General features: G+C 42.8%; 1 protein-coding gene across 3 annotated transcripts in view; it reads right to left on the bottom strand.

The window, feature by feature from the left end:
- Positions 1 to 19559, bottom strand: part of nrg1 (neuregulin 1) — an 83856-nt gene that overhangs the window by 34338 nt on the left and 29959 nt on the right. For 2 of the 3 annotated variants that reach the window (XM_066711494.1, XM_066711495.1), the window contains exon 1: positions 14352 to 15580. The exons of the other annotated variant lie outside the window; for it this stretch is intronic. In XM_066711494.1, the coding sequence (XP_066567591.1) occupies positions 14352 to 14991 (640 nt within the window). In that variant the 5' untranslated portion in view covers positions 14992 to 15580. Of the gene's footprint in view, positions 1 to 14351; positions 15581 to 19559 lie in introns of those variants that run through there. 3 annotated transcript variants of the gene reach the window in all.

Below are 19559 nucleotides of genomic sequence, written 5' to 3' on the forward strand. Positions count from 1 at the left end.
CGCTCATTTGCATATTTATATATCCTCCAAAGCTGAGATTAAGAATGCGGGGGAAAAACACTCCAAATATTTTAACACTGGATGCATTTGCGGTCATATTTAAAGTTTTGTCTGAAAAGTGGCGGCAACACATTTAAAGAAATTGAAAGTCGAGAATGAAAACCGACACAAAATATACTGAGGGGGCCTTAATTGCCGGCTGTTCTTACATTTTAGAGATCAGCTGTCTATATGGAGATGCTGTACAAGCGAGAGATCAAACGATGTTGAGTCGACAGAGTCAAGTCGACCGCGGAGCCGAGGGAGAGAACGTCGCCAACGATCAAAGGACCGTGTGAAGCGGTGCACGCCGCGGGGACAGACACATCCTGAGCTGCATTTCTTTGAGTACCTAATCTAGAGTTGTTAGCAGGTTGTCATTTTTCCCTCCTTTATCTCCAAAATCAAGGAGAAATTTGGAGACCATGACATGACACATAAACTGCGCATGGCCATCTCCGGGAGCTGGATTCGGCGTGCGGCGCGGATGGAAGGGCATTCTTCCCCGAGAAATTGATTTAATCCCTCCGGAGCATTAATCACCAGCTTCAGGACATGTCCCCCCAATAACAATGTACTTTTCGCAAGCGCTCTAATTTAATGACTCTGTTTATTTCCATGGTTGGGCCGGGGGTTTACTACATCAGTGTCAGCCCTGGAAAGGAAGCAAGTGTCACACTGTCATTTTTCCATTATTGATCAATTAAATACAGCAGAAGCCCCAGTCTCTCTGTCTATCGGCGTTATGAATCATCATAAAAAAAACAGTGCATAGCCCAAATATGAAAGCAACTCAAATGTCAAAGCGAGGTGCTGAGGATGCCACACTGTAAGTCAAAGTGAACTTAAAATAATTAGGGGCTTGAATTGAAGTGCTTGGCCATGGGAAATGAAAAGCACAGAATTATCTTTCACCTAAATGTACGTGAAGCCATTATTTCGTTTTTGGCTTCTGGGAAGGTATTTCAATAAAGACTCCAAGCACTTCACTGGCAAGATCTCAAATACACAATAAGTATGTCTGAGCACCACTTAGGAGAATAAGTGTTCTGGACAAGGACAGTCTCATCAGTTTTAAAACCATTAATCTTGAAATGGCTTTTAACCTCTTCATGGAGAACCCCAGTGCATACCGAAGACTTCCTTATAGAGCCACCATTTCCACTTCAATTGAAGCCTTTTAGTATGAAGGGGTACAATACACTACAATACAATACTGCTGGAATCCACAAATGCCACAGTAGCACCACATCAAAAATACTGTGTGTAACATCTAACAACTATAGACCTGTGCATAGAAGACAGTCCAGTTATTTTGCGTATGAAGGAGTTGTCACACAAAGTAAAATATAACCGGCAAAGAATATTTCCAATATAATGAACCAGCACAACATCAACGTCAGACACGCTTGGCGGCGGCTCCGTTCATCATGGGTGTGTGCTAAGCAGGATAATCACCGGTGTTCATAACAATCCACTTTACATGACAATTACAGAGAACAGCTCCTCAGGTTTAGGATGATTGAGCGTGTTGTTGCAGTGCGTGGCTGGATGGGCTGTTCCAGACATGGCCCGGGCGATTGTCAGTGCGCAGCCAGCGGGACTCGCTGGTGAACAAAGAGGCGTCGCTCTCCTTGACACCTCCAATTTCAGTTCACCCCGCCGAAGTGGGCACTTCATTAAACACGCCAGCCCATCAGTTGCCTCTTGTGTGCTTTTATGTGAGGGCTGTCACAAACTATGAAATCTGAAGATGAGTTTCATTGTCATAAAGGAAAGGGCGCCTACTGAGGCCGCCATGCTGCATAATTGATTGCATGTTGGGGACTCGCGGTTAAACTGTGTCTTGCAGTGCATTGTAAGGGGACAAAAATACAATTAAGTGGCCCTGAAGTGGGTCGCTTTAGAAAAGCAATGGGAGGACATTGTAACAACACTGTGCTTCTCCCATTTGTTTTCTTCTATGTGCACCAGCTATGCACTGAAGAATGAAAAGAAAACCTTATTTTCTCCAGCTAGATGTGTTTTAATGTTTGTTAAAAACTCAACAACAATAAAACTAGATCATAAAAATGCAAGATAACACTAATCCCAGAAAGGATTCAGGTCAACGGGGGGGCTCGGCTCAGGAAGCTCGCAATCTCATTGACATTTTCACAGCAAGTATCATCTCACCAGTGCCCTGAGAACATTCCTTCTGGGAATTAAAAGAAGGTTAAAGGGTTAATTGGGGGTGGGGTGGGCGGTGTTATGAAAAGTGTGGCAGGGTTTTGCAGCACGATTAAGATTTAACCTTTAGTGTTTGTCCTTTCCTGCCCTCCACAGGAGAACCACCATGTAAATGTAAGTTATAGCAAACTTCACGGTGAGGGGGAAGCTATTTGAATAAAATCCTATAAAAACCATAACGTGTAATTTACAGGTGCAGAGGATTGTGTGGCAGATCTCATGTCTTGACGGACTCCGCTGAGCAGGGCTAAATGATGGGTTCGATTTACCATACCAATTGGCCTCTAAACTATGTATGAGATTTTATAATTGGAATCCGAATGAGTCCGGCACCAGTGGGATTATCCGACTGTAGGTGTGGTAAGAGATTTTAAATTAGAAACTACGCTGATAGAGGTTTTATAATACACTCTGTGACTCCTCTGCATGTTTTCTCTATCCACCTATAATCATTGATAAACAAACTCGTTGTAATGTCATTGCAGATGCAAACACTGACATCATAAGCATCTATTTTAGGATCACCTGGCCCAGGGAGAACCTCAACGAAACACCACATGAATAACCAGACGCACAACGTTCTTTCTCTATGTTTTAGCGCTTCCTTAAACTCTGCTTGGAGAAAAACAGAAGTAAGGCAGCGCTCGTCAGTCACTACGTCGTGCGCCATCAGGCGAATTGACTCTCTGAAAAAGGCTGAATGAAACCGACTCATTCGTGATCCATTACGCAGCTGGCGGGAGTCCAGGACAGCGGATGGCTTCAGGAGGCGCGGTCTGACTGTGCACTACGGCACACGTTACAGAAGGACCGCATCAGAGACACTGTCCACAAGACACCACAAAGAAACTAAAGAGCTTCTTCCTCAGTCTGTTAACTACAGCATCCTAACGCCTCCCTGACCCGGACAGCTCTGTGTCTGGCTCTCGTCTCTCCCATCTTTCCAAATGTGGAGTGTTTCAGAAGAGGCACCTTGGGTATAAGTTGGTGCCCCTGACTTATCATGGCAGAGGCTGTTATGTTATTTTCTAATTACAGTACCAGTAATGCAAATAGAAGGTATTATTTTCTTTTTTAACATATAGCCAATGTAAGGTTTCCTGTCATTTAAATTACTGTTCTCTGTAAAGGGGAAATAGGAGAATCTCATTTGATACTCGCAGGGGTACGTACCCCTCACAATAATTACACAAGACTGCTGAGCATCCTGATAAGGCCGTATTAGGTGCATTCTCTATATCCCATTGATTTTCTATATGCACTTGAACCAGTGCATCTCCACTGAAGATGAAGCACACTTGATGCCACTTGTATTCCTCCCAGACCCAGTTAGCAATTTGTGAATTCAAATGGAGCATTAAAGACCCTCTTAACCTCCTCCATCTCCATGTAAACGTTAACACCGGTCACCTCCATGGTATAGGCATGTCCACAGTGTGACACACCGAGACCCGGTCACGCATGAACATTTTCACTGAACATGAACCGATGAATCGGAAAATCTCTAATTGTTTGTATTTTTCGCCCACTCTGAAGAGAGATTAAACTGTCTTGCTTTCTTACACAAAAGTTTTCTGAATGTCATGGACAGATATTTAACATAGTGTTGTTAATTCATCATCCATCTATTTCCTTATCAAACTGACATTTCAAGCCAATTCATGTTGAAGAACTGGGCAATAAAATCATTCTTAAAGCTTAATTTACATAACAAAATCATTTCTTAAATGAAAGCATACCTCCAGTGCCCCAGATCAAGTTTAAAAAATCACTTTGTGATGACCCTTTTGAAAGATCACAGTACCAGCATGGTAATCTAGGAAATTTAGTCCAATTGAAGGGATTATTATAGATTTAATAAAGCTAAAATGCAATTCATTAGGCATTCAAGGCATAAAGGCAGTCTTAAGGCATAAAGGTACCATTGTAACATACGCTGTAAATTCTTACGGTGACAACATCATTTATGCCAACCCTATTATTATTAATCTCAATTTGTCTAATTATTTCTAAAGATCAATGGTTTCAGCCTTATTGTATTGAATTTGAAATATTACGCTGTGCCTACCGATTAAAGCCCAGAGTAAGATTTTAAATAATGACGGTCAACATGCGTATTTGTTTTAAGAAACACTCTTGCAATATCATAAGCTGGTCTGATTCTGAACTAGTCAGGATTTTTTCTTAATTAAAGAACCAACAAGCATTTCTCAACAGAATAGATGTAAATTAATGGCCTGCCTGGTTTGCATCCCTGAAAAATGAATTAATTAACCGAGCGAAGGCCTGTCACCCCTCTTTAACCTTCTTTTAATCTGATCTGGACATCAGCTGTTCAATCATAAAAGGGTAAAATTGCTTCACCATGGTTTTTTATTAATTAGTTGTCATTCTTTTATTTTTTTAACTTGCACAAGGCAACTGAATGCATGTTTTTGAAGAGAATGTTTCTATTTTTTTAATGGGATCTGTTTGTCAAATGTCGCTGTGACTGCGCCTTCAACAAAGATGAAGGAAACAAGAAATACCAAAGCAGGTTCAGCTCAGAAACATGCCAACAAAAGCTTTTAATGTTGTCAATTTATCTCAGAAGCCTAACGTTAAAGGCAAAGAACAGTAAAGGAAAATATAGTTCCAAAAAATGTTTTCCAAAACTGTCTGAATGGATGATGCTGGAAAGACTCATTCTTAAAACAATTCTGTATCTGAATTACAATGGAAGAAAATGTGTGAATATTGGCTAGCGTATTTGGGCGACAGAGACACATTCAAAAGCTTCTTCAGGCTTCCAGGACATAATTGTCACCGGTGAGGAACCCGAACCGCACATGAGCAGCCGAGACTGGATTCAAAACGACTTGCGGGTCTTCCTGCAATGCTCTCTATCGCTGAAAGCAACCTCCATTCACCCAGTTGACAACGATCCCGGTCAATTTTTATTTAGTTACATCCAAGAACAGCAGCAAGACTGGGAGCCTGGTTCAATATCGAAATCCACCGTCATGCATTTCCCTTTTTATTTTGTTTCATTACATTCATTCATCAGAACAAGTCTGCCTTCCCTGAAAGGATCAGCATTTCTATTCTTAGCCCAAGCATGGCTGCATTTTCCCAGCATGGCAAACACGACAATGGAGAGATTAGAGAAATTCAAAGCAGTTTTTAAATAGAATTTCGTTAAACTAATTGAGTGGCTCTGTATCCGTCTCTGTATCTGCTATTGCAATACTGTGTATCCACAGGAGATGACAACGGTGGTCTTCCACAGCTAATGAGGTAGCATTTCGATTCGGAGATTATGTGAACCCATCTTCTGGTGGTAACAGTGCAGTAATCTCCTCCTCCTCCTATTACTCCTTAAATGAGGGAAGAGGAACAAGTCATAATCTGCAGAAAATATTTTAATCCTTGGACATTTTAAAATAAATAATACTAAACTATGTGGGCTGGTACAATAAAGAACAGTGTTTTTAAAAACAATATGTGTAGCCATTAATGTTCAGGACCATGTATTTTCTAAATTAGACACGAAGATCCTAGAACAAATCAAAAGAATAGCAAGAAATGCATTTTGAAGAGAGAACTATCGGGCGCTATTTTTACTTTATTGATAGTTTAACCACCAGATGTCACTTAATTTCTCCCTAATTAAATTAGAAAAGTGTTGCTTCAGCTGGGCTTTAGCCAGGACAATGAATTAATTACCCCTTTATCCCCTCTCTGAGAGCTGCTTCCTTCAAAGATCGGAGCTCCGGCTTTTTCTGTTTTTAATTTATGCCCAAGACTAACACCTAATCAATATGCATTAAACCTCCAATGTGCATTATTAGCACAGCACCCTGCTGTCTCTGTCCCATGCTAGTTAGGGCTAATGCGAGCCAGTGGCTGTAAGCATCAAAGCCACACTTACAGAGTTTGTGATTACAGAAGGCCAAGTTCGTAATACTGGTATTTAGTAAAATAATGTTTGTATTTTTGTTGGTGTTTCATTAATTTAAAACAGTGTCAACACATAAAATTGCCAATGCTCCAGGTAGTTACTGATGATTGCGTATTAATTAGAGGCCTTTAAGTCAGTCTAGCTCATAAGGTGTGCTTGAAATGGACGATCTCCATTCTTTTACAAAAGCCTTTGCCTCAACACAAGCATGACCCTGTGGCGATAGTGTGCTCTTGTGGCAAGGCTACTGATTGAGCTGGGACAGACTGTACAGCAAGCACCTACGCTCGGGCCCGGGACTTCAATATCACCGTCTTCTGGCAACAATCGGGAAGATAAACAGGAGTGACACAGCTTGCTGGGCTGAACGTAAAAGCTAAGATAAATGAATTGCATCGTAGACAAAGCAAATGTTTTCATTCAATTGATTCTCTGTGGAACATTCCATTTCATTAAACCAATTATCTGTGTTTTGTTTTCATTTTGTAATTTTTTTATGTAGCCACTTAATTGCCTATTTGTTTCATCAATGAACGCTTTCTTCTATTAGATTCTTCAACAACTAATTTATTTGCCTTGAAGAAAGAAAGAAAAAACAACTAAATGTGTCGCTCCAAGGAATGTTTGCCTAACGGGCTGGATTATCAGAGACACAATTTGATCAGATCGGAGACGAATTTCCAGGATTTAATTTGGTTAATTTCTAATAAGCTGGAAAGCAACTGGTTGGAATGAATGAGAAAAGCAATTAGTGAAAGGATTAAATTAAGAATAACATACACTAGGGCTAAGTTTAATGTAAAGTGATTTGCTAAGTTGTTTACATACTTTAACTGCATGGTTTTGGAATATTGACGTATTTTGTGTCCACAGGGTTCACCACTGTTGACCACACACCATTTCTAAACATGCTGAAACACATAAACACAAAATCAAGGAAACAAATTAAAATTTTGCTGAGGAAAATCAACTCTGAACTCAGATTGGAAGCTCAGACATACTTTAACAAACGTGGACACAGTTCTCCTGACCACAGCTGCCTGCTGGGTATTCACACAATATCCATGTTTACTTGCACTAACAAGCTGCACCTGAACACATCCATAAACAGAATTCAATTATGTTAATGTACTGTACTATTACTTCTAATGACAAAACCGGACACAAAAAAATATCCTGCTCAGTCCGATAACCTTCATCACAAGTCCACAGTTTGGGAGGGTGTACAGAACGCACAGGATGGAACCAGTTTCGTTTTCCTATGATTCTTTTTCTTCTTTATTTAATAATAAAAAATAAATGAAATAAAAAAAACAATAGTTCATTGATCTGCTATTGCAATATGAGTATAAGGAGAGGGGGGAGTCATACCGAGATGACTTTCGTCTCACTTCAGGCGGATTTGCATAGCCCCGCAGCAGTCCATCAGCCGGAAATATGTGGTCTGTCTGAGGCACTCCCGGAGAATGTGTGTGTGCGTGCAAATGGACGCAGATAAATCAAAACCTTCTCCTCCGTCTAATGCAGTCGTGTGTCGAGGAGACAGGATGTTTTTCCAGGCTTGAGAAACACACCTCCGTGGCATTCGGCAGGCGTCACAGACACCGCAAAATACTTACTAACCGTGACATCTAATTAGGTCTACAGATGGGGCTCCACGCTTCTGTTGTTGTCTAACATCAGCAGCACGTAATGAAGAGAATGACTCCAGCAAGACCACTCACACAGATTGTACTTTATTGGCCATAAAAATGACCTATGAAGCAGTGTCAGCCCAAAGAGCCAGATGAGTTATCTGCATGCCACACAGCCTCGAGGAAGAGCTATAAAAAAATGAGCTATGTCCACAATTTGTCCATGAACACCATCATATATTCTTACTGTGGTGGTAAACACACTGTGGCCCTCGTGGACTTCTCCTGTGTCCCTTTACTGGCAATCCCATCAGTCCTCTCCCTGTGCGGGCCCATTTATCCCGGGTGGTAGCTGGCTCTCAATCTGAGGATTCATAAATTGTATTTCGAATAAAGGATTTATCGATTCAAGCTGTAAATACGTTTTTTCGGAATTGCGGTTCTTTGTCTTTTTTTACGCGAATAACACAGCGTACACTTTAATGTTCTTTATATTTCTTGTTTTTTTTCAATATAAATATAAAAGCAAGTTCATTTGTATACCTAGATTAAGGCAAAGATTAACTCTCTATTTCTTAATGTTTACTGTTATGATTACAAATAACCTGAGAAATCTGTAACAAAAGACGTTAAAAGTACACGTGTGCGCTCAAACAGTTCATAGAAAAATCTATTTCAAAGAAGTTCCTGAAGGTGTAAAGGACTCACCATTTTGACCTATTTGTTGCTTTAGTTGTTGTGAACAGATTTATAGGATATGAAGTGTGCAAAGAGTAGAAGTGAACTGGGACAGTGTCTGCCACTGCTCTGGGCTGTGACTCAGCATCAGACACGACCCAGACTGGTGCTAAACTGGATCTGTGAAATCAGCCCTCAGCGTAACGTCAGACAATTCATCCTGGCATGGAGGTGCTTGCTATTCAAGACTTAATTATAGCCCTGTAGTTTCAGAATGAATCTTCTAACTGAGCCGTGTAAAGGGCATAAAAAAAGCTGACAATCTTGGTCAAGAGTAGAGGCTGGAGAGGAGAGTCATGGAAACATGTTTTAATTCCGTAGAAGATAAGAATACCATCTCATTAGTTATATATATAACAAAAATGGTAATAAATATTAAAACTAATACAATGGAGCAACTTTAATTTCAGAGATAACAGATGCAAATACATTAGGAATGACACATTTAGGCCAAGGTTTGTTAAAACACCGACCCTGAAAATCATTGTGAGATATCAGAGCAGAAATGTCTGGTGTTTAGGCCGGAGGAGAATAATAATGAGGAGAAGAATCTTAGCTAATGAAACACAAACGGTGTGATTAGGAAGCACAGTGTTGTAACAGTGACAGTACCAAACGGTAAACCAGAAACCCGGAGAAATGAAGAACAGGCAAAAACATAAACACAAAACAAACAAACACAGTGAGTTTCATAACTGTGCCGTGTACTGTGCAATGGGTTGTGAAATGAGCAGAGGAATCGCCACGGTGTATTGCAGATAAAAAAGCCTAACGCCTTTTCCCCCAGTGCAACAAGCGCTGCTAATACCGCAAACACACAGCCTGGACTACAAGACACAGTAAACACAAACAAACGGCAATGTAATTCTTCGAATGGCTTTGAATGGCATGTTCCTTGTAACGGGCAACTAAAGAATCTAACAGTGCATGTTTATTTAGTGTGTAGCTGTCTCCCTGTTATGCTCTCTCCAGTCTATTTTGAGCCATCAATGGGTTTTGCCTGAGCGCAGGCATAGTGTGCACAGTGTGTTCAGACTAGTGTCTAATTACCTCCACTAAACTGCGTTACTTCCGAGAGCCAGGCATGTACCTGGTATTGTATTGCCAGGAAGCAGAGCAATACATCGCAGACTGACAATCTCTCAGGTGATCTGTTTTAACAGCGACAAACAGAAAAGGCAAATATTCTGAGAAGAGGTAGAGCACAGCATTCAGTCTCAGAAAAATGTCCCGTGTTTGGGCTTAGAAAGTCTGTCTGGCAGTCCACACACATTGACTGTCTCTAGTCTGTAGTCTTGGTTCTGCCTTCATTCGATTAAAATCTGCAGCACTGGTTTCACAAGAACAGTAAATTACAAAGCCGAGCAACTGAGGGTAGAAAAGGGTCAGATGCGATAGACCGAACTGTAGGTTCTCATGCCGCCTAACTCAGTATAGACTTTTAATTTTGCTTAGAAATAACCCCTTTTAGCTCTAATTCTAATTAATCAGGTAGCTGTCGTGAGGCAGTAAATCTGCTGGTTTCCTGATTAAGCTTTGTTGGCTCGGTAGCATTTCTTCTGGGAATTAAACCTGAGCACAAACACGTTGCACATCCAGAGAAAGACCTTTCCCACAGCGTGTGCGTGTGTTTCACCAGACATCCCTGCCTTGAGGTACAAACAATGCACGCGGCTGTTATCGTGCGCCAAACAGGGTCCTGCTGAAGCTCAGTGTTTTAAATGTTTATATCTTGCTGTATAATTACTCTCATGATAAAAAACGATGCACATGAATTGTGATGTGGGTTACCTAGTCAAGACACCAATGGATTCTCATAAAGCTCCCATGTTATCCATCTCGATAGCTACAAATGGCCGAAGGCTCTGTTTAATTTAAGAACAATGCTGGAGAGACCCAATCTGAATCAATTAAAGTGATTAAAAAGATGCCAAAAATTGAATGGAATCAACAAATGTGAAACAGCTCTCCAAGGAGGCCATTTCCTTCGCCATGTCTCTGTGCAGGATACGGGACAATGTAGGCTGCTTGACATTTCTTAAAGAGCAAACCTGCTCTCCCAGGCATGGGTATGATGGACACTGAGTATCTCTTTAACCTCCACAGCTTGAGCTAAGTTTAGGCTAAAAGAGGGAAGACTTCTGTCTTTCCTTATTAATCAAAATCACTTTTGCTTTCATCCAATTGTTGCATCTTTACTTATGAAAAGGCCTTTTCATAGCGGTACGCAAACCTGGGCTAAATCCTGCCAAGGAGTGGGACTTTCGTTCCGCAGTTTCACACAGCTATTTCGACCCACACTTGCACACAGCAGCTCTGAAAACATTCGCATGATAACCGCGAATGAGCGATGTTCCCACGACCACGCTTTCATCTGCAACTTCACACCAATGGAAATTGCAGTCTATGTTGCCAAACCAAAAAAACAAGGAGGCTGCCAGCTGGGCCAGAGGGAGAGTGTGGCATGGACATAATAAACCCTGAACACAAGGTGGACACTTTTGTTTTCTTTCTTGGTACGCTATACAATAATTGTGGATGGGTCACTATCTGTAATTAAGTCTGTGTAGGAGCAGGAGAAGTGAAACTAGATGAAAGACCTTGAGTGTGAAGCTCAAGAGATCCTCTGACTTCATGTCTGAAGACGGGCCAGCCCTGTTAATGGATTCTCATCCATCTGCTGATGCTTACAGTTAATGGTGTCCAAAAAAAGACTCAGGGCTGCAGACAACTCCTGAACTACATTTCATTAGTCAGTTGTGACTTAGGACGTAACTCCTTTGATTTCTAATGTTCTTGCCCAGTGTTGCCTGTAGTTTTATAATGAAGATGATGGCTTGTGTGGCAGAGATCTGAATTCTGAAAGTGTTATGCAGGTTTCTATGCCAGAAATATACATAACTGCATTAGATGACCTTTGCCTCTTCACATAACAATGTTTTAGCCATCCAATATTGACTGCACAACATAATAACAATGTTTATTGAGTTTCAATGCCCAACTCAATATGATTCTTTACCTCCAACGTAGCTTTTCTTTCACCATTTTTAGTCTTCTTTCGCAGCTTTCCCAGAGTAAAGACTTTGGCTTTCTGTGTGTTAAGCAATGCCACATCACCATCACTTGCTTGGTGTGAACTGTGCTTAACTCATTTCTGTTAGGAAAGATGTGTCTCTTCCTGTCCAGGTAGGCCTTGCAGCAGAAGGCTATCACATTCTCGCTGATTCACAACTAAGGCAGCTGCTCAGCTCTTGTGCTATTGATTTAGAGTTGGATTTCGGGAGTCGACCTATTGCATTTCCATTTAGGAGCCCGCAATTGATCACATAGATTATTCTTCTTTAAAACAAAACATAAAACAAAGGCTCATACTCGTTCTTAATTTCATTCCCAGACACGTTGCAAAAATACAAAATGAATAAAAGATAAAAACAACCCGAGTCTCCGAGTCACTCATATGGTTCTGCTGAGTATTTCAGTGCATCTATTAAAAGGAACCAGCACCGATATGTTTAATTTAAAATCCATTACTTGATTAAACGTGATCTCCACCACACACCAACGTGAGCACGGCAAACAAGCCAAACCGTCTTACAGGAAGTCGTTGAATTTCAAATCTAATCCATCTCCAAATTGAAGAATCGAAGATATATCACAAATATTCCTGATAATTTGGTCACGCTCATCTAAACAAACAAACAAAAGACTTTTAAGATTTTAAGTTGAGAAGCTAATGGTGCAGATACACAGTCAACGCCTCAATTGGATTCAGAGGTATGAAGTGCTGAATGTGTAATAAATAAAGTAGCTCAAACAAGCGCTCTCTGTGGAGCAATAAATAATATATCTATGGTTTGCCTAGTAAGGACAACCTTGTAACCTATTACTACCTGAAGCAAGGAGACCAAACACCAGACTGATGAAAGTACACAGTACTACTGACTTCTCATTTTTCACACACACACACACACACACACACACACACACATGCACACGCAATGTTTTGAAAATAAAATCAGCCGCTGTATTTTCCATACAACAATACCACCCATCAAATGTTACTGATGAAGAGTAGCTTTAATTACTGCAAATGATTTGGTATGATAATTACCCCAATATTAACTAGTATTTCCATGGTTGGCAGCACATGACAGTGTTTGCTAACGTCTCGATTTAATTCATCAGCGCTTGACAGAAGGGGCAAGAGAGTGTAAACCCTACACAGCGCATACGCCAAACATTTTTCTACACATGGGTTTGCGTTACAACGCTGCGCCTGCATTACAACACTACGGCCCAGCAAGAAAACTGCAAGATCAGGACTGTGCGTTATTGCTAGTCTTAATGGTCCGGAGCCTGACCTTACTAAAAGCAACGCGGAAAAGAGGGGGATATAAATGGCACAATACTGAGCAGCTGGCAGCTTTCCAAATGTAATAATTTTCCTGCTTTCAAAGTCATGGTGGAGAGCAGTTAGTGAGCCGGATAGCATTACCGCGATTGTCTTTCTTGGAGACTCCAGGATGGAGAGGAATCAATTAGCCCCCAGCAGGCACTGACCTTGAAGTGCATCTCGGGGAAGAGGAGAGGAAATATCTGAGCTCCGCAGTGATTTCTGCTAGGAAGTAATGTATCATCAGCTATTGATTTTTAATATCCGTCTACGAGTCTCAGGCTGCTCAAGTCCCAGTGATTTGTGCAGATGATGATGATGCTGAGGCTTACTACGTTCATTCATATTATTATTTACATGAGCATAATGATTAGTAATATTATCCGTCTCATATCAGTCATGAGTTAGGAGGAAAACAATAATTGCCATGGCATGCTTTGAAATAAAAGTAGTCAGCTGGCTGGTGCTGATCCAAGAACACAGAATAAACACACACACACGCAGGTCACAGGCTCTTTAAAGTCTTTCTCAATCACGGCGTCATAAAGCAGCTCGTTACATGACACATCATGTTTGTCTGTGAATTCCTGCGGAAGAATGAGCATCAGACACCGACATTCTTCCAAGGCATGAAGGTACATGATCTATTTCAGCCAGGATCTCCAGCCACTCGGCGCTGCTCTCCATGGTTGTTATGAGGGGCTGCACTCGCCTGTTCAGAAACTTTTAAAACCATGGCTCAAACAGCCACCCAGGTATTGTCCACCCTTTCGAAAGTCATCGTCTGATGTTTTTATACACTGTTGATTTAATCACCATCACACTGTCAGTGGAGCTCCGCAATTAGAATTAACCTGAAGGTTTAAAATCATGGTTTAAGTGGATGCCTTATCATTGCTTAATTCAATCTTTTGGCTCGATGTTGAAGACAAGATTTTATGAGAGGAAAATTAGGTGTTTCTGTTTGGTACAATCAAATCAAATATTATGCAGTGTGTAATCAGAGACCTACACAAAAGCCTGTCCTCACTTTGGACAGAAATGCAGGCTGAAGAATGATTTTATTTACATTCTACTGCATGCAGTAGTGCACTTGTGCGACGCTCTTAAAGAACAAGTAAGAGATCCAGTTTAGCTTTTCCTTTCACTAATTTGTTTAGAAATCAATGATGCTGCAAAAATGTTATTATTGAATCAAATGCTGTTTGATTTCTACATAAACAAAACATATATCCCATTTAAGTGTTCCTAGAAAAGATGCTCACTTGACGATGCTGGATAATTCAGAAGCAAGTACAGAGACGACACAGACAGGGGAGCTGTGATGCGAGAAAGCGATGGAGCCGCAATGAGAGAATAAAAAATAAATGGTACTTACAAAACTTGGGCACAAGTTTAATATTAGATTCCACAGTGGTCTGAGGACGCAGGGTTGGGGACTCCTTCATCTCAGGCTTAGGGGTAGAGAGACGTTCCGAGGATGGGGGGGTGGTGGGGAGAGTTAAAGCCGAGGTAGGACTATTGCGAGTTACACTGGGGGAAGGATGAAAGGGCTCCGCTGTGGCATCGCTGTTCACATGGACCACTGGCCGCCCCGTACTGGAGGCAGGGAGGGCTGAGGAGCTCGGGGGCTCCCTGGTGAGTCCCAGAGTCGGATCAGCCACTAGCACGGGATCCTGTCCTATCCTCTTGGGGTCCAGGTGGGTGGGCGGCTCGTACTCAAAGATCTTGTCCACGAAGACCCACTTGAGCCCGGCGGTGCACAGGGCCAGGCTGAGTAGGCAGGCCAGGATGGGCAGGATGCAGATCTTCTCCGAGTGCAGGCACCCCCGCACTTGCTCCGTCTCCACACAGATGCAGCAGGCTGCAGCCAGGCCCGCCAGCCCCAGGGCACGGTTCTCCTCGGCGCTACCCGCGGCTTCCTCGGGGGCAGACCCGGGATCCAGGGCGCCAGTGCCGGAGCAGGAGGAGGGAGGGGCCACTAGGCCCGCGGAGGATTCCTCGGCTGCCTCAGACATCCTCTCGGTCAGACGACGGTCTCTGGAGGCCCGAACTCTAACTCCTAGCGCAAGACAGACGCCGGCAGGAATGATAGAGCGCGTCTCCCATTATCTGACGAGCTTGCGCTTAAAAAGGCGTCTGATGCTTCTCACACGGGACACGCGTGTGCCGGAGATACAGGATGCTTGACAGTTCTTCTGTTCAGGACTGGTCTCAAGGCATGTTGGCTATATAAATATAACTACATACACACACATACACACACACACATGAATAAGTGAATAAATATCTAAAGACATCAATCTGTGTCTTAAAAGTAGAGAAGGGTTCTCTTCTTCCAAGTCCTCCACAATGTGCCGAGCAGATGCGAGGAGATTCCCGGTCTCGGATGCCAGCCCACTCACCTGAAGACTTTGAGTGTGCAGCCAGGGCTCATGTCAACACTGCTGTGAGGCGGCAGCGGTGCTGCGAGCAGGGGAGGCGGCGACAGCGGCATGAGAGACATTGTGCTGAAGCTCAACCGGCAGCGGAGAGAGGCTGAATCACCGAGGAGCAGCAGGTGCCCGTCTGAGCAGCACGGGCAAAACGTATCATTACAGAGAGAGAGACTAGAAAGGACAGAAAGGCTGTGAGGCGGTGGTTACTCCCCTTTTCTCTTTCCCCTCCTTCTCCCTCTCTCCCTCTCTCTCTCGCTCTCTCTCTCCCTCTCTCAAAGAAACAAGCACACGCTGTCTTTGCTTCCTCGCTGCAGACAATCTGAACACACAGCATACAGATAAGCAAGTTCGTACTTGATCCAATTAGGAAGAAAGGCATCAAATCAAAGGGAGGCAGACGTTCCTGTTTTTTTCTCCTCCTCCTTTCCTTTTCTTCTCTTCTAGGTATGGCTATTGATTATGGTAATGCGGGAGGCTGGTTTGTAAGGGGATGGAGCTGAACTGCTGAAACTGACACATGATGCCTCCCAAGAGAATTGGGCTTTTGTTTTAATATTGCCAGGCTGTCTTCCTCTCTCGCAAACATTTTATTTGCTTCAATAAAAAAACATACAAAGAAACAACATTTCAGGTATTTATTAATATTTTTAAAATGTTTTTTTTGTGTAATAAAGATCAGTACCATTTCTGTTTTGGAAAGTTATGACCTGTAATCTGTGGCACACAGCTTGTACTCCATTTGTAATATTCTCAACCGGATTTATGAGCTTTAGATTCAATTTGCTCTGATTTGGTTTCACATTGTTGTTGTTGGTGGATAAAATCCGTGCTTGTAAAATTGGCTTCTTCGCCGTCAATAATCACATTTACAGTTATACGGCTGTGTAGTGCTGAGTCGAGCGATGTACGAGGCAGTAAAGTCACTCCGGAAGCAGCATCGACTGTACATAAATATTTTACTAGATACAGACTACTTGAGGTTTATTAGCACAAGAGGGATCCTGCGTCTTTCTATTGAGAAGGATGCTACACTATCCAAGCCTCCATAATACTAATGAGCATTTGATAAAGGGATTTAAAAAGGAGAGAGAAAATCTCACTGACAGAGGAAACAGCGGGGCTTAATTAATACCCGGTGTGGTGCTTATTCGCCACTTGATTAGTGTATAATCGACAGCTTTGAAAAACCTTTCCCTTATGCATGGGGGGCGGGTCTTTTTTTTATAAACCGTCCACTGGTTAGCCATGAAAAGAGACGCTGTTAAGTATGTGAATATATTAAATTTTCATAACTCTGGCCACTTCAACCTCCATTTGAATTTCCACCGTGTGAACCAAGTCAGATAAAAGGAGCGGTTAGCCTACGATTACACGGCATAACTTTTAGAAGGTAACACTACTTCAGCTGCTCGTACTACTATTAATAATAAGATGTATGTTATTGTGTTGAAGATCCAGAAGAGTGGAACAGACGGTCCTGAGGGAAGCGGGGTCATATCATTAAAATCCCAAACCTAATGAAGTGTAACTGGGGCTCAAAGAGCAACGCACCGCTTCTCAGGGGTCAAGAAAAGGCTTAAGGGGTTAACAATCACCACCTTTAAGCCAACTTCATTAGCACAAGAACCCCCTTCAGTTGCCCCAGGGAACAGTTAACCCCTCGGTGCCCAGGAATGCCCTCGGGGAGCTGAACCCAATCCACTTCAATGGGACGAGCTGTGTTGGTTTGTCTTTGGACCATTCATGCTCACCCACACCCCCACACACAGATTGCCAAGTCTCATCTGTCTGCAACCTCTTCTACAAAAGCACGTGTGCACTGCAGTATAAAACCCGGGTTGAGCAACAGTGAGGGGCAACCCGCACCCACCCAAACCGAACAAACCAAAAAAAATGAATCAATCGAGAAGTAAACAAACAAGCACAGAAACACTCTGATTCAGCTTGAGTCAAATCATCATTGAGTTACATAATCATCCCTCAAACAAAAACGAGTTGCACTCCCCACAACCCAGTCAAGCACGGATTTGCATGGACTGGACGTTTTCTGATATTCAGATTCATCACGATTACTTTAATCTCTTTGGTTTCCTACAAATGAAGCCATTTCTTCCTGCGCTGTGCAAAATGACACCATGCATTATTTAAACAGTATTTTAAATTTAAACATTCTTCACGCTGCGTTCTGTTAATATTTAACCTGTTGTAATAAGAGCTGAAGCCTATGGAGAAGTGATTGCACCGGGGTGTGGTGGTGGGGGGGGTCTGTTTCCGTCCCCCGTGCACCGGGGAGAGTTCTCAGTTTTCTCAAACATGCCTGGCAGACGTCTGCGAGAGGACGTCAGCACTACAGGTCACTCGATTCATGATGCATGGCTGGGTTTCACTGAGGCAGCGTCTAAACGGCCTTGTGTGCAACAGATAGACTTGCAGAAAAGCTCCCGGTGAGCTGCAAATCCCTCACTTTGCTAATAGGCTCCTGTAAAGAAAATCCAAGGAATGCTGTCTGCACAGGCAGCTTACACCAGGGGCACACGGCTTACAGGTCAGGTCAAAGTGAGAATCTCCTTTTGCCCGCCGTAGGAAACCCTGTTAAACTGAATACAGGCCGGTACTAATTCTTGTTTGGCCAGCAGTTCTATCATGAGTTCTATCAAACTGTTATCTATCTTAATAGATCAATTTTAATAGAACAAACCTTTTGAAATGCTCAGATGTTCCAAGCAATCTCAGCTTTCTATACCTAAGAACTCACATCAACCCCAGGACAGGTTATGACTGCTGGTTAGATCATATCTTGGCAGCTGATTCCAGATGTGAGATGAGACTGCATATCACCAGGATGCTGAGCACAGGGAGGCCTTCAGACACATGTGTGTACCGGGGGTTCATTTTCTTTTCTTTTGTACGCAGAACTGGCATTTAAAAAAAAAAAAACAGAGGAAAGTGCTCTTGAGTTTCGGAAGCAGAGGAAGGAATTTTAAACTGTGATTGTTTTGACAAGTATTGTGGCACGAACACTCAGACAAGGACCTTATCTAACCCGATGCCTTCAGCCCCCAGGGGTGGGACATCTGTTCAACAATAGATAGATAAGCTATGATAACAGTCCAGAACAAATGCACAAACTACCCTAACTACCACCCTGTAACAGCAGGTCCTGATAGTGCACTCTGACGCCTCACTGACTGAAGACAAAACAAGAGCCGTCAGTCGGGCCTGCAGGCTAAGCTGCTCCAAGAGGGTTCATTTCACTAAATCCACTCGAGGTCTGTGCTGCAGAGAGTCTTGGACCGCTGACAGGAGCTTGAGTCCTCTATGCCAGGGCCTCGTGGCAACTTATTGAAGATGTTTGGAGAGGGATCTCTGTATGTAGAGAGCTGGCGGCAGTCAGCCGGAGCGACACACAATGCAGCGATCGCAATTCTGCATTCTGTTTAGCTCTAGCAGGTTCTGAGGGAGAAAACTTGGCTTTCATTACTTACCAACTACTGTGTGTTGTGTCTGCATGTGGGCTGAACTGCTGCCACCAAAAAAGACAGGTGCGATTTTATGCATGAAGAATAATGAACAAGAAGATGATTCATTAAATGCGAATAGAAGATTCAAGAATTGTTATAACTAAATAAAAAAGTAAATACTGTCTATATTACAAAAGAACAAATCAGAGTTGTTTGTATGCAACTTACAGAGACTGCATTGCTTAGTTTTGCTTTGGCTTAGTCTATTTTCTCCTTATTCTGTTCAATCACAGCTAATGCATCAGCCCTGAGCTGCCGGCCGGCGCACCGACACCGTATCCAGTTCCAGCTCCTTGCTCTCTAGAGTCGTGGGGGTTATGAGGAGCTGGGTACCATGGAAATGAGCTGCACGGGGCCCCGCGCGGCGGCACATCCGGCTCTGCCACGGAGTCGCGTAAGTGCATTACAGAGAGTGGATCCTCAGGCTGCTGCGCCGCGGCTGTGACGAGTGACCTCAGCCACCGCAGCTGCTAGAGATAAAGTGGCAGCAGCGTTCACTCAGCAGAGAGCCACACATGAGCCAGCAGTTTACTACAGCGGTACCCACACCTCAGATCAAGTTGGGGAAACCGTTGAGCAGCTCAGGGAACCACGGTTTAAATACAGGCACAGCCCAGCCAAGAGTTC

Source organism: Amia ocellicauda, chromosome 8, assembly GCF_036373705.1.
Source record: "Amia ocellicauda isolate fAmiCal2 chromosome 8, fAmiCal2.hap1, whole genome shotgun sequence".
In the NCBI taxonomy this organism is placed as follows: domain Eukaryota; kingdom Metazoa; phylum Chordata; class Actinopteri; order Amiiformes; family Amiidae; genus Amia; species Amia ocellicauda.